A 13,262-nucleotide genomic window follows, 5' to 3' on the forward strand; every position below is an offset into this window, starting at 1 on the left:
ATGTATAGATATTGCATTGAAGGTCTAATAGGTGTATGTTGTACCGTTTGCAGTACTTCTGTTTATTCACTTCCATTCAAGTATATTATTGTTTGATAACCAAAATAAAAGGGTAGAAAAAAATGATATGGTATCATTATGATAAAAAGGGGAAATGGATCAAACGAGATTCAAACTCTCTTTCAATTAGTTTTCATGTACATGTAATTAAAGAATAATTTAATTAATTGTCCAACATGTTAACCAAAGCACTAGAAAATTGGATGAAAGATTACTTGATCAATGACCTATGTAAACAGACTAGAAAATAAGTACAATCTGGGGCCATGATTTAAACAAACTTGAATTTACTCTGTGTTGGGAAGCTTTCGTGTAAATTTCCACTTTTTCTGGCATAGTGGTTTTTTGAGAAGATTTTAGATTTCCCTATACATCAGCTTGTAACACTATGATCCCCTATTGTGGTCCCACCCTACTCCCAGCAACAACGATTTGCACAAACTTAATTGAATCTGCACTATGTCAGGAAGCTCTTGTGTAAATTTCCACTTCTGGCCCAGCGGTTCTTGAAAAGATTTTTAAATGACTCCACTGTATTTTTGCCTTTTCATGATTTTACCCCCTTTGAGGGAAACATGGCCCTTAATTTGAACAAAATTTCACCTAAGATGATTTGTGCCAAGATTGATTGAAATTGGCCCAGTGGTTCTGGAGAAGAAATCGAAAATGTGAAAAGTTTACAGACAAACAAAATGCAAGAAGAAAAGCTCACTTAAGCTTTCAACTCAGGTGAGCTAACAAGAGAACTGCCAACGGTACATAATATGCCAGTGAAAAGCTAATATATAGGGTGTTTTTCTTACACCATGATTTGTAGAACTTGGCTTCAAGTAGTATGATCAATCATCAGGGTACGACATACTTTCTTTGCATCGAAAAAACAAGACATATCATGTACTCTCTATGTAATATTTTCACTCAGCACAAGATGTATGTGTACCAAGTTTAATGGTCCTTGCCCCAACAAATCGGTCTACATCCTGCTACTACGACCTTGACCTTTGGAAACAATAGGTATCCTCCACTTGGCATAAAGTGTATGTGTACAAAGTTTGACAGTCCTAGTCCCCACAGTTCTGTTTGTATACTGCCTACAAGGTTTTCCAACTAAGTGATACTGTGACCTTTAAAAAATTAAATAATAGTCATCTTCCTCTCATCTTGGTGATCAAATTTATCAAGTTTCAATATCCTGAAGCTTACGGTTCGGTTTGTATTCTGCCTACAAGGTTTTCCAACTAAGTAATACTACAACTTTGACCTTGAAAAACAACAGGCATCTTCCTCTCATCATGGTGATCATATATATCAAGTTGTAATATCCTGGAGATTAGACTTTTGACCTTGAAAAACAATAGACATCTTCCTCTCATCGTGGTGATCAAATGTACCAAGTTGTGAAATAGTTCGGTCTGGATCCTGCCCACAAGGTCCAGACGACGCCATACCATAATACATCCCATCTTCGACTAGCGTATAAAAAGGATAGTAAAGGCCAATTTGTTAAATTCATTTTCTGTATATAGTGACAATTTTATGCATTTATTTTCAAGTTTAAAACAATTAAAATCTTCAAATTATTTCCCCTGAATATTTGCTTACTGGACACAAATTCAATCCGTTATACAAATTGGCTCCTAGTGTAACTAATGATCATGCAATGAAATAGCATTCATTTACAAATTCTTATAATATTTGAAAGAAATCAGTTGATTTGGGGTAAGAGAAAAAAATCGCCAAAATATGACCTTTACTATCTCTTTAAATATCATTGTTGGGGAAAATTGACCATACATTGCTTACATTCAAATCAATAAAACAAGATACCAACTGATTCTTTTAATTTGGATTTCACAAATCACATACACGTACAGAGATAACAAAACACCATTCTCTTTCCAAGAAGTGTCTCGCGGATTACTCTATTATAAATAGACTCGAGAGAGAGAGTCCTAGTCTGTAGAAGTCTCTGCTGGAGTATTTTCAACATCAATCTCACAAATAACTATTAGACACAGCGGTCTGTCCCCTTACACTATTATAATCTGCAACAAGAACTGAATACATAAAACAATATGAATTGGGTTTACATTACTCTGCTGTGAATTCACAAAAATAAGAAGTAACAAACACTGTATTTACAGTACAATACTGAAACAAAACAAAAATTTAAACTGAAACCATAAAAGTTTTACTGGTATACCAATTTATTACATTGAAACAAATAAAATGTACATTACACTTTGAATTGAAAACAAAAAAAAACCAGCTTCTTTTTTTTTTGGACAGTTAATTGTTTCAGAAACTAAAATTCACAATATACAAAGGTTATAAACTAGTCAAGTCCTATGATTAACATGCAAAAGATTGAGTCAAGTGAAACTATAATCCATAGTAGATACAAGACTACCTTTACACTCAGCAAGTTTCTTACAGTTTCATTTTACAAGCTGCTGATATACCCATGGATTAACTTCATCTGTTTTTGGTTAAATATTTAGAAAGCAAACATAAAAATAACTATACATTTTTTTTTCTTCATAAAGTAATTGAACTGTCATTCAAAATGTAGTAAGTGTTTTCATTTCCGTGTTGCACACCTCCATTTCAAAACACATATGTACAGTGTAAATATTTTGATTTGTTAACAGTAACACATGCAGTAATATTATGCATATAAACATGTAGATACAGTTAAACTTCAGTATCTCAAACATTGATACCTCAAATACCATGGATATGTAGTCAGTTAGAAGTCAAAACAACATTTTTAAAAATGCATTTTAACCTCAACATCTGAAACCTCTAGATATCTCGGAAGTTTTTATCGGCCCCACTGAGTTCAAGATAAGGAGAATCAACTGTATTTTACAAAAGCATTTGTCTCTTCTGTCTTGCAGAATTTGTGCACAAACCTGGCATATTTTCTTTAAAAAGAAATAGCATTACCGGTAAATACATGAACTGAAACAATTATTTTTATTTCGATATAACACTGGAATTCATTTTACATGTGGTTGTTTAAATTTTTTCTTCCTCATGAAAATCATAAAGACGATGGGTTTGTTTATTTACTGGAGCATGTCTATTGTTTGAATTTCAAACATACTGACATGAAAATTCTCCCTTGTACAATATGTATATTCTGCACATTGTACATTGATTTTTCATGTTAATGAAGTTGAGAAGTTGACAATCTGATTAAATTATCAACATTTTGATCTGCTATTGATGACAGGAAATGATAAACAAGAAAAAATATGAAATCGAACTTATATGTGTCAAACATCCGTCTCACCCAGATCTTAAGACCTTTAGTCACGAAATCAAATAAAAAGGAAAATTTCATGTGAGATAATGAAAGTATGATCCTATCCTACGGAAAAGGGTTGATAAATGATATATTAATGCAATATATTTGCATACATTGTATGCCTATTTTTTGTTTGGGATATTAGAAAGAGATCAGCTTGATTTAGTATATGAATCAATGGCAGGTGGAGTTTCTTTACATAAAAAATATTGATCAATAAAATGATTTAAAGAGAAAAAAAAGTCACCTAGCAAATGGAAACCCCTTGGGAGGTAGTAAATGGAAATTACCTGGGAGAAAATGCCAGGGAGGAAATGGGTATTCAAAGTCTAAGAATACAACTATTGGAATAGCATCTGCCTGAGAAAGTAACTGGTCCCATTAAATGTAAAACAAAAAGTCCAAAAAATGGTACTGAATATTAAACTGACCTACACAATGCAGTAAACATTAATGCTACAATGCAATGTTACCAGAAATGATTAGATCTTTGATAAAAAAAAATTGTGTGAAGTTCAAAAAAAGTTGCTGAAGGACTACATTATTGTTAATATATATATATATATATATTTATAGATATATTGAAAAGAAAGCTATGTATCGGTCATTGGTGGAATATTTATTTTGGTTGCGCAGACTGGACGGTAGAGGAAGGTACAGTATGCATTGTAAGTAGCACCATCCTGTGGTATCGTTTTGGCCTTCTGAGAGGAGAAATCTACACGTAGTTGCACTTTTGAATTACACAAGAACTGCCTCTGTTACAATGAAGTGGCATTTGGCACAGTTTTTTTTAAAGTACAAAAACTACAACCAAAACAGAACTTTGGCTACACAGAAACTCTGGGTAATGGCAACTAACTCGGTGAGAGTAGCGGGGTATTGGGAGATGAGAATGTCGGACTGAATGTAAAGTCAAAAGCTCCGCCCCCGAACACTTGTCCCTGGGATAAGCTGGAGCCGCTGGTGGACTGCAACCCTGAGCTGGTGCTGCTAGCCGTTTCATTAGAGGAGGAGGTATCCATTGAGCTGTCCATGGAGGAATCAGAAACTGAGGTGTTTAGAGTCCCATCATGAGATTTGATTTCTTTCTCGTAGTTCTCGAGCTGTCGCATGAAGTTCAGGTTTGGGGATATGACACTACGGCGAGATTTGATGTGTTCGAAAGCAGTTTCCAGTCCCACTTTGGCGGTGTACATGAGATATGCAAGGCATATTGTAGCACTGCGGCTCACTCCAGCCTGACAGTGTACCAAAACCTTGCCTCGGTTTTCTCGAACTGTATCTGTAAAATACAAATTAAAGCCATAAATCAATAACTGAGTCGCACAGAAATGAACGATATCAATGACAACTGAGAGGCTGAATGGAAAAAATTCAATTACACTGTCAAAACCATTACTTGCTTATTGTGCCAGGAAGTGATAATTGCAGAAAAATCAGATTCAAGTCCGTCAACAAACTGTTAATTGGTGCCCTTACCTATAAATGTGTTGCTCTGTGGGAACCAGACTGCCAGATCTGCATTGGGGTTGTCGTCCACAGGAACGTTCATATAGCTGAAGTCCTGCTCAAACAGATTCTTGCACTTTGTTGACACATTCATTAAGGATGTTATTCCCAGTCGATGCAGAAGCTCTAGATTGGAGGCATCCTGAAAGTTTCCCAGGTAGAGGAAGGGTAGTATTTCCACTGGGGCCTCCTAAAATGGTGCAATATTTGGAATTTATATTTATCAAAAAATAAATTGATTACCGTATTACTGATTAATTAGCCTAAAACTAAGTAGAGGGTTGAGTTGTCGTAGGTCAAATAACCTGGAGTCGGGTAGTCATTAAATACCACTCTGCCATTAAGAAAATTATGTCATGTTAAGGTTTCTCCATTACAAAAATTGTGGCCTGGACAGAAAGTTTGGGACTTTCTACCCTTTACCTTGGTCACAGTGATGTTGAGTCGTAGTGATGACACACCACCTGGCAATAAATAATTATACCAAGTCCGTGCTACCAATATCAACATGATCTAGACAAAAATTTCACCTTTGACCCTAGTCAAATAAACTTCAGTATGAATCATGACATACTACCCTGACATATGCAAGCTATGCAACAAGTATGTGCTTATTTAGTCTTTCAACAATAGAAATTGATGGCTTGGACAAATTTTACTCTTGACCTTGCTAAATCATTATGAAGTTGAAGTCATTACTCATCACATCATCAGGTCATAAGCAACTTTTGCACCTAGTGTGTGCTTGTATAGTCTTTCCTTAATCTCTCCAATGATAAAAACTGATGGTATGGACAAAATGTGAATGAAATTTTCATATACATTTTTTACCTTGACCTTCGCAAACGAACATGAGATGGGGTCATGACACATCAGCTATTCCTTGCTTTTTGCCAAGTTCGGTTAAAATTGGCTGGGGAAGTCAAAAAGTTGATAGACAGATGGACAACGGGTGATCAGAAAAGCACTCACTTAAGCTTTCAGCTCAAGTAAGATTAAAAAAAAAACCAAGAGACCCAAAGGCCTTATTGGTCACCTAAATACTAGTGAAAAAGTATCACTACTTCCATAGCCTACCCCTGGGATCATCAAATTTACAATATTGGTAAAGGACTACCTGCTCTTTCTAAATATTTATTAACTTTCAATTTAGTATCAATAGCATTAAAGAAGATGTTATTTAACGTGTTTTGCACATAAACACTATATACCAAGTTTAGCTCCGCCATGGGATCAGAACCCCTACCCCGGGGATCATGAAATTTACAATTTTGGTAGAGGCCTTCCTGCTCTACATCACTATGCATTTAGTTTTTCTTACTTGTGTGTGGTTCTTGAGAAGAAGATTTTTGAAAATTGGTCAATTTTGGACAGTTTTTGTCCCATCCCTAAGGCCCCAAGGGTGCTGGAGTCCTGAAATTTACAATTTAAGTCCCCTTTGTCCCAATGATGCTCCATACCAAATTTGAAAAGAATTGGACTTGTGGTTATTAAGAAGAAGTTAAAAATGTTCAATTGTTAACGGACGATGACAGACGACAACCAATTGCAGTAGGTCACCTGAGTTTACTCAGGTGACCTAAAAAGAGGAAGATATCGCAACATTTCAGGATGACGGCTTAAGATCAATGTACTTTATGACTTCCGGGTGGTTATTTCCAGGTAAATGTTTTACCTGTCTATGTGCATTGTCGTGTTCCACGTTCAGAGTGCTACAGGTGGTGAGTTTAGACTGGCGGCGACACATTTGTGGATACATGGAACTGAATTCTTTGTAACCTCCTACAACAAAAGGAAAATTATACAATTTGTTAAAATAATTCACAATCAGGATGAGAAACAAGGGACTGTGTCCAACTCCATTTCAACTTTGTACCTTTCCCTTGTTTCCACAAATATGAGAATGCGTGGGATGTTTGTGGGTAAACCGTTTCTGGGAACTATTGAGGTGTTGCATAATGCCCATTTGAGTAATTGTTCAAACACAGAAATTAATTGAAATCCAGAATATATGTTGGTGGGTTTTTTTCGGTCTGGAAAGTACATTGTAATTTATTTCTATCATCAGACACCATAAAAAGAAAACTAATTACACCGTTCCACATCTTGGCCCCGTGGTTCTCATTAATGAAAGATGTTTTTATGTAACCAACCTTTGTGAAGTACACTTTACTTTTAAAAGCAATAGCTTCACGCGTTCACTTGTAAAAGCGCATTTCCTTAACACAACACATAGTGTTCTAAGTCGAGAGCGTCACGTCTCTTCAGAAAGGAATTTGACTACGTTTTGAAACCTACTTTGTGCACCCTCATTACGTATAGTGTACAGTAGATAGTATCTAAAGAGAAAAAAAACTTCCTCGTCCGTCTCCTTCAATTGGAGGGATTCCGCCTCGTAAATATTTGATCAAAGCTGAAGCACAGCTGTATTGCTGCACGATGCAAACAATAGACCACACCTTAACGCACAGCTGCGCTCTTTGTAATTTGTGATAGTATAGTAGGCCCTATTTTTGAATTCAAAATAAAAGTATCACTATTTCATCATCTTCTAATTTTAGGAATTTACCGTTTCTATAAATACCCACATCGTTCTACCGTCAGCAAAACATCCAGGAACGTGAAATATATTGTGAAATGGAAATTGTGAAATAGTGTTGCACGCAATTCATTGATATAAATATACAGTTTATGTATTTATAACGCGAGTAGAATCCTGAATAGAACATGAACAACTTTTAACTCTACCGTCAATAACAAAAAATGTACCCGATAACCCACGCTTGATAATCTACATATTCCGTGGATTTTAATCGAACGGTGGTGGAATAATGAGAGAGCGTGTTATAAAAATCATAATTTTCTGCATCTATAGTGAAGCGATAAAATAAGTTTGCACATTTTAATTTTCTATGATATATTTAAATCTATGCAAGTTTTGCGAAGTTGGGTCATTTTCTCGTAATGACACCATGACTTCCGTGATCCGAAATACGCCTTTCCCAATAGACTAGCAATATAAGTTAAGTTGGATAACCTCTCTCTCTCTCTCTCTCTCTCTCTCTCTCTCTCTCTCTCCACACACGACGGTTACTTGACGGGATGTTGGTTTTTTTTATTTTACACACCTTGTTGGCGAGCGCGGTACTTACACTCATTGCGGTCGCGGCATCATCAACAACGGAACGTCAGTGACACACCAATTTTCTTCAATATTTTAGATTATCGTTTGAGCTGACACTCTGTACTATACAGATAATACGTGTACGTGACCTATGACAAATTCCATGCACTGAATCTATATGAAAAGGGGTGGGGTGGGGGTTTAATCATTCCCATTTCGGATGAAACAACCCGAAAACTTGGTCGAACTGCATGTTAGTCAGTTGTATCCAAGACAGGGGTGCACCAAGTGACCACTAGGTATCGTAACTTAATAAACAAAACACGGAGAGAGAGAGAAAACAAGCCATATCACAACAGAAAAAATCGGTCTGTATTAAATCACTGCTACACTCCCACAATGGATCAATAATAAGATGGTCTATCTCTGAATGAACTCGGTAGCCTTTGAGTTCTGGAGTCGATACAATTCTGTATTAACTAGAGAACTCGTGCTTTAGGGAAAGATTTGATATTTTGTGATTTCATCGAATTTATACATTGAAGTACACAGCCTTGCATGGGTCTTTTCTATATAACATTATACAGTCTGATAATATAAATATGCCTAACAATAGCTGAATATTACATAAAAAGATTGGACAAGTGCTCTATATTTCAGAAGCTAGGACATTAGTGTTTACTATGCATGCATTACAGGGGTTAAAAACAGCATTTCAGGACCTTGTAAAATTCAATGTCAAAGCTATATATAAGGAAGAAAGATTACAAATCATCTTTTTTAATTGATGAAAAAAAGATTAGGATGTTAAAATTTTACTCATTAGTAATAGCACATAGCATCAAAAGGGACACCATTTCCAAATTTTATCAAATCGATTTATAAAATATCTACCGATTTAAAATATTTCAATTTTGTGAATATTTTCTTTCAGATAACATATTACATGTATACACAATGTATATCAGAGTATTGAGCAAACAAATTTTTTCTATCTCTTTTGTGTTTGTAAAGCTCATGAAGAATTCTTCACACATATTGAGACTATTGCTGACTCATTACTAGAAAGATAAATGTGATAGTAAAAACATATTTAATGTAATAATTAATCAATCTAACAAGATTTTTTTTTCACACCTAAGATTTTTATCAATTAAGAATCTACCCTTTTTTATTTTCACAATGCTATCAATTAAGGATTTAAATATTTGGCCTTTAGAAATCAAACGAGTTGACAACTAAGCAATTTTTTTTTTTAAAAGTTGTAAAGTCCTTATTAGCCAGGAAAGACAAGGGATAAAACAAGATAATATGTCCATTTTGTTAATAAAAAATTTGATTTTGCATTCTATTAAAAAATATGTCTGAAACTTGTCATTTTTCAAGGCATATTATAAAACTATTAATCAAAATCTGCCAAAATTCCAATTGCTAGTCTTGCAAAAAAATTGGGTCTGTTAATCATATTTATTATATAAATATAAGGGCCCCATTGGAAATAAGTTAATTCAAGGTAAAAACAAAAAAAAACTAGACTTGTGCAAGAGTTTACAGGCCAGTGGCCTTACAATTTGGGGGAGAAAAATAAAGTGCATTAGCTCTTCATAAAATGAACCACAGTGTGAAGCATCGCTGTTCTTACCCTCATGTATTTTCAAAAATAAAATTTACTTCTTATATTCACATTTTAATTTTCTGTCTGAGAATTCCCAGCCGTTGAAATAGTCATACTATATTTATCCAGATTCATACACACTTCGTCCACATTCATGAGGAAATGGCTATCATTTCAATTGGTAAAGATGTTGGAGGTAAAAACATTTAGTAGAAATGTAGATATTTACAAATGCATATACAATTCTTTAATTAGGCCAGATGAAATGTTTCAGATTAAATGGGGAAACACACACTCTAAAATCAAAGCAATGATGAAGTTATTCCAAGCACAACAAAGATGTAACATTCCTTCCTTGAAACCTAACATCAATCTACTTCATTGTGTGCACCAAAAAAAAAAAAGAAACTCTGAGAAATTGATTTCTGTGTGTATAAAGCACCAATTTGCTTATAGACACACTATGCTGAAATGAGTTGCTCAAACCACAAGTCCTTCAGTGAATCCCCTTTGATAAACCATTAGCCCCTTTAAACCCCTTCAAATCTTACCTAAAATTGGGAAGTGATTATTATTAAGTAATCAATAAGAATTATAAGTCCATTGTATGCAGCAGATGCCAATTTCACACAATCATATACATATATGTCACAAAAATCATGAACATGCTTGTTGGGGGTAATTTAGAATTGTACAGTTGTCCTTTACTTTGTAGGGGAGGGGTAGTATGTGTGATGTCCTGAACTGTCATTAAATATTCTATCTGACATTATCAGTCATGTTGTGACTGTACACACCTAGCCGAATCTGTCCTGAACAGTGAAAGTATAAAAGGTAGAATAACCTGCTGATTTATCTATATATACAAAACAAAAATTCAAAGTGTATCTGGTAGAGTCTAAACAATGGACTATTCTACTGGATAATATAAAAACAACAATTTCAAAAGTTAGACTTTAAAAAATATTAATTCAATTAACATGATTAACACAGCGAGTGTTAACTTTAAAATTTATAACATTTGTCCATTTTGAATCACAATAATCTCGTTTTGAATTGTGAGACTTAAGCCTCTTTCAGATTTTAAGTGTTAATCAGGTATTAGTACAGTATTACTCAGAAAACCAGTGGACTGTTGCCCTGCATATCAATATGTGTCACTGAAAATGAAATGTCTACATAGAGATGTGGTTTTAATAGATTAAACTGCATGAATAAAATAGTAAATGTTATATGTGTGATTAATTTAATTAGGACAAAGTTTACTCATGAGCCTCAGAGTTTGAAATTAAAGACTTATTTAAATGCCAATATGCACACTTCACTTAAAAATCTAAGGAATAAAAATATTGTCAAATTAAACTATCTTTCATGCATGTATAGATCTACATGTGTATCGAAATTTTAAAATATGAACAATATCAAAGTTGTCATTTAACTTAAGAATTTTACAACTGCAACTACAAAATGCAAAAATACATTTATTTTACCAATAACAGGATCTGAACCCATAGCATTAAGTAGTACTACAGTCTTCTAGATCCACACTCCATTGTACATGTACAATATACAGGGAAATTTTAACCAAGTCTTCTTATAGCTATGAATCATTTTATTATAAATGATTTTAGCTGGATTTGTATTTCATATGAAATTGATTTTTCTTTCTCTCCCTCCCCCCCCCCCCCCCCCCCCCCCCCCCAACAAATCCGTATTTCCAAATTTCATATTAATAGTTTACACAACTGCCATCAAAATGTGTCAAACACACTTCATGTATATTCATGAAAGTGAAATTAACATTGTCAATTCACTACATGTATATATACAGCTGTGATTATTTAAATATCAATACAGATAAAAATCTTATTCAGCTAACAAAATGGTGATTTTATTTGAAATACAAATGTACTCCAGTAAAAGGAAAAGACTAAGGATTTTTTAATATTTTCTTTTAAAGGAAATCTTTAAACGAAAAACTAGCATGCTAACTTTGCAAACACTTTTTTTTCCTGTTCAATATATTATTTTTATAAAACAGAAAATTTATAATTCATTGCTCCATACTCGCATGCACTAATTATGAGGTAAATGAAAGTTGAAAATGTATGCTATGCTTGATTTATTTTCATATATTGGAAAGAATGCATGCCTTAATTCAAGGTCACTTTGATGAATTGTCAATGTCATTATTTTCTTTAAATTTTATTTCATGATGTTTTGTAAAATAAGACACCTTATCATAAAATTGACAAGTATTAAATTGACAAGGAGTTTTTGAACCGTCAGAAGATTCCCAGTATACAGAAAATTATATCTAAAAATCTTGAGAAATCTTGACTTGGAAAGAGAAGAAAAAGCCCAAGAGGAAATAGGGTGGGGGGGAGGGGAGGGAGCACTGCATGAGTGGACTGTTTTTCAATTCAATTATTTTAGAGTGGGTTCACTATGTTAGTATATGACAGTATGTGTTAGTATTGGTGAAAAAAAAATCTTTAGTACACATGCACGTACAGGTACTGAGTTAGTCCATAATTATTATAAAATGTCAGCATTAAGTCTGGCCTTGTTCTTTTGATCTAACTAACTCAGCAGGGGTCGGTCTTACAAATACTGTAAAAGCGGTTTGTTTAGTTTAGATATTAAATACAGACCTTTAATGTAACACAGTTCACCCACTTCAATTTGTTGTCGAAGACTTTTTAACACTGAATAGAGGTTAGAGTCCTTGGCAGACTGTTCCAAGTCTACAGTGTCCCCATCGTAAACGATGATTCGCTTGAACTCGCCATTTTCCAATCTCTCTCTCTTTTCGCTACACGGTACAATATTTTCTAGGGCCACAAATCCCCCCGATCGTCGCTTCAGTATCGGGGGACAGTGTACGTTCGTTGCAGTGACAATATGGCCTTCGTTGTAGGAAATGAAGGGTCTGCTATCCAGAATCAATACTTCTTCCTGGACATTTTGCTGCCACTTCACCAACATGTCCACTGTAATTCCTGTCACGGTTAATGTGTCCATGTTTGTAATATAGAATATGGCTTCGCGCTTGCCAAGAATAGTATTCTCTATTATGCAAACGACTAGCTAAGCTCTTACACTCATGAATGAATTGTCGTTTTAGTGGTAAATGACCTTTCCATTGATATAGGCTGTGAAAAGGCTACATGAATTCGCGACTAGATATAGTTCACATGGATATTACTGATTCTCTAGAAACAGTACAAGATTGAAATCTTTCAACAGGCACACATTCAAATAATTGATTTCTTTGATATGTATATGTCTAAATAGAATTCAAATTCTTTTTATTGGTAAAAGCAAATATTGAATATTAATATTCCTCCGCTGCACTACATCTGACGTCACGTTGTATTTAGGATGGTAGTGCGTAAACTCGTTAGCAAATTTCATTCAATGCGATCACGTGATACACAAACCACGCCTATATTTCTCACAAGCTTTAATATTAGAATCGGTAGGTAAAAATTCGTCATTCACACAAAAACCTACACACCATTTAATGTCTCTAAGGCTCTTTTAGTTAAATCATGAGACTGTGAACTTATAATTGCACGAGACTGACAGAACACATATTTAGGCCTAAATGGCTGCTTATCAATTATTAATATAAT

At 34.4% G+C, this 13,262-nt stretch overlaps 1 protein-coding gene across 1 annotated transcript; it reads right to left on the minus strand.

The window, feature by feature from the left end:
- Positions 1-1,884: 1,884 nt before the first annotated feature.
- LOC125658405 (dual specificity protein phosphatase 4-like) lies at positions 1,885-12,795 on the minus strand. The gene is made up of 4 exons (XM_048889651.2): positions 12,279-12,795; positions 6,561-6,667; positions 4,856-5,075; positions 1,885-4,658 (listed from the first exon to the last, which is right to left on the minus strand). The coding sequence occupies exons 1-4, from the start codon at positions 12,646-12,648 to the stop codon at positions 4,231-4,233; spliced, it is 1,125 nt and encodes a 374-aa protein (XP_048745608.2). The 5' UTR covers positions 12,649-12,795; the 3' UTR covers positions 1,885-4,230.
- Between the last annotated feature and the right edge of the window lie 467 nt (positions 12,796-13,262).

The sequence above is a fragment of the Ostrea edulis genome, chromosome 9 (genome assembly GCF_947568905.1).
Source record: "Ostrea edulis chromosome 9, xbOstEdul1.1, whole genome shotgun sequence".
NCBI classification, from domain to species: Eukaryota; Metazoa; Mollusca; class Bivalvia; order Ostreida; family Ostreidae; genus Ostrea; species Ostrea edulis.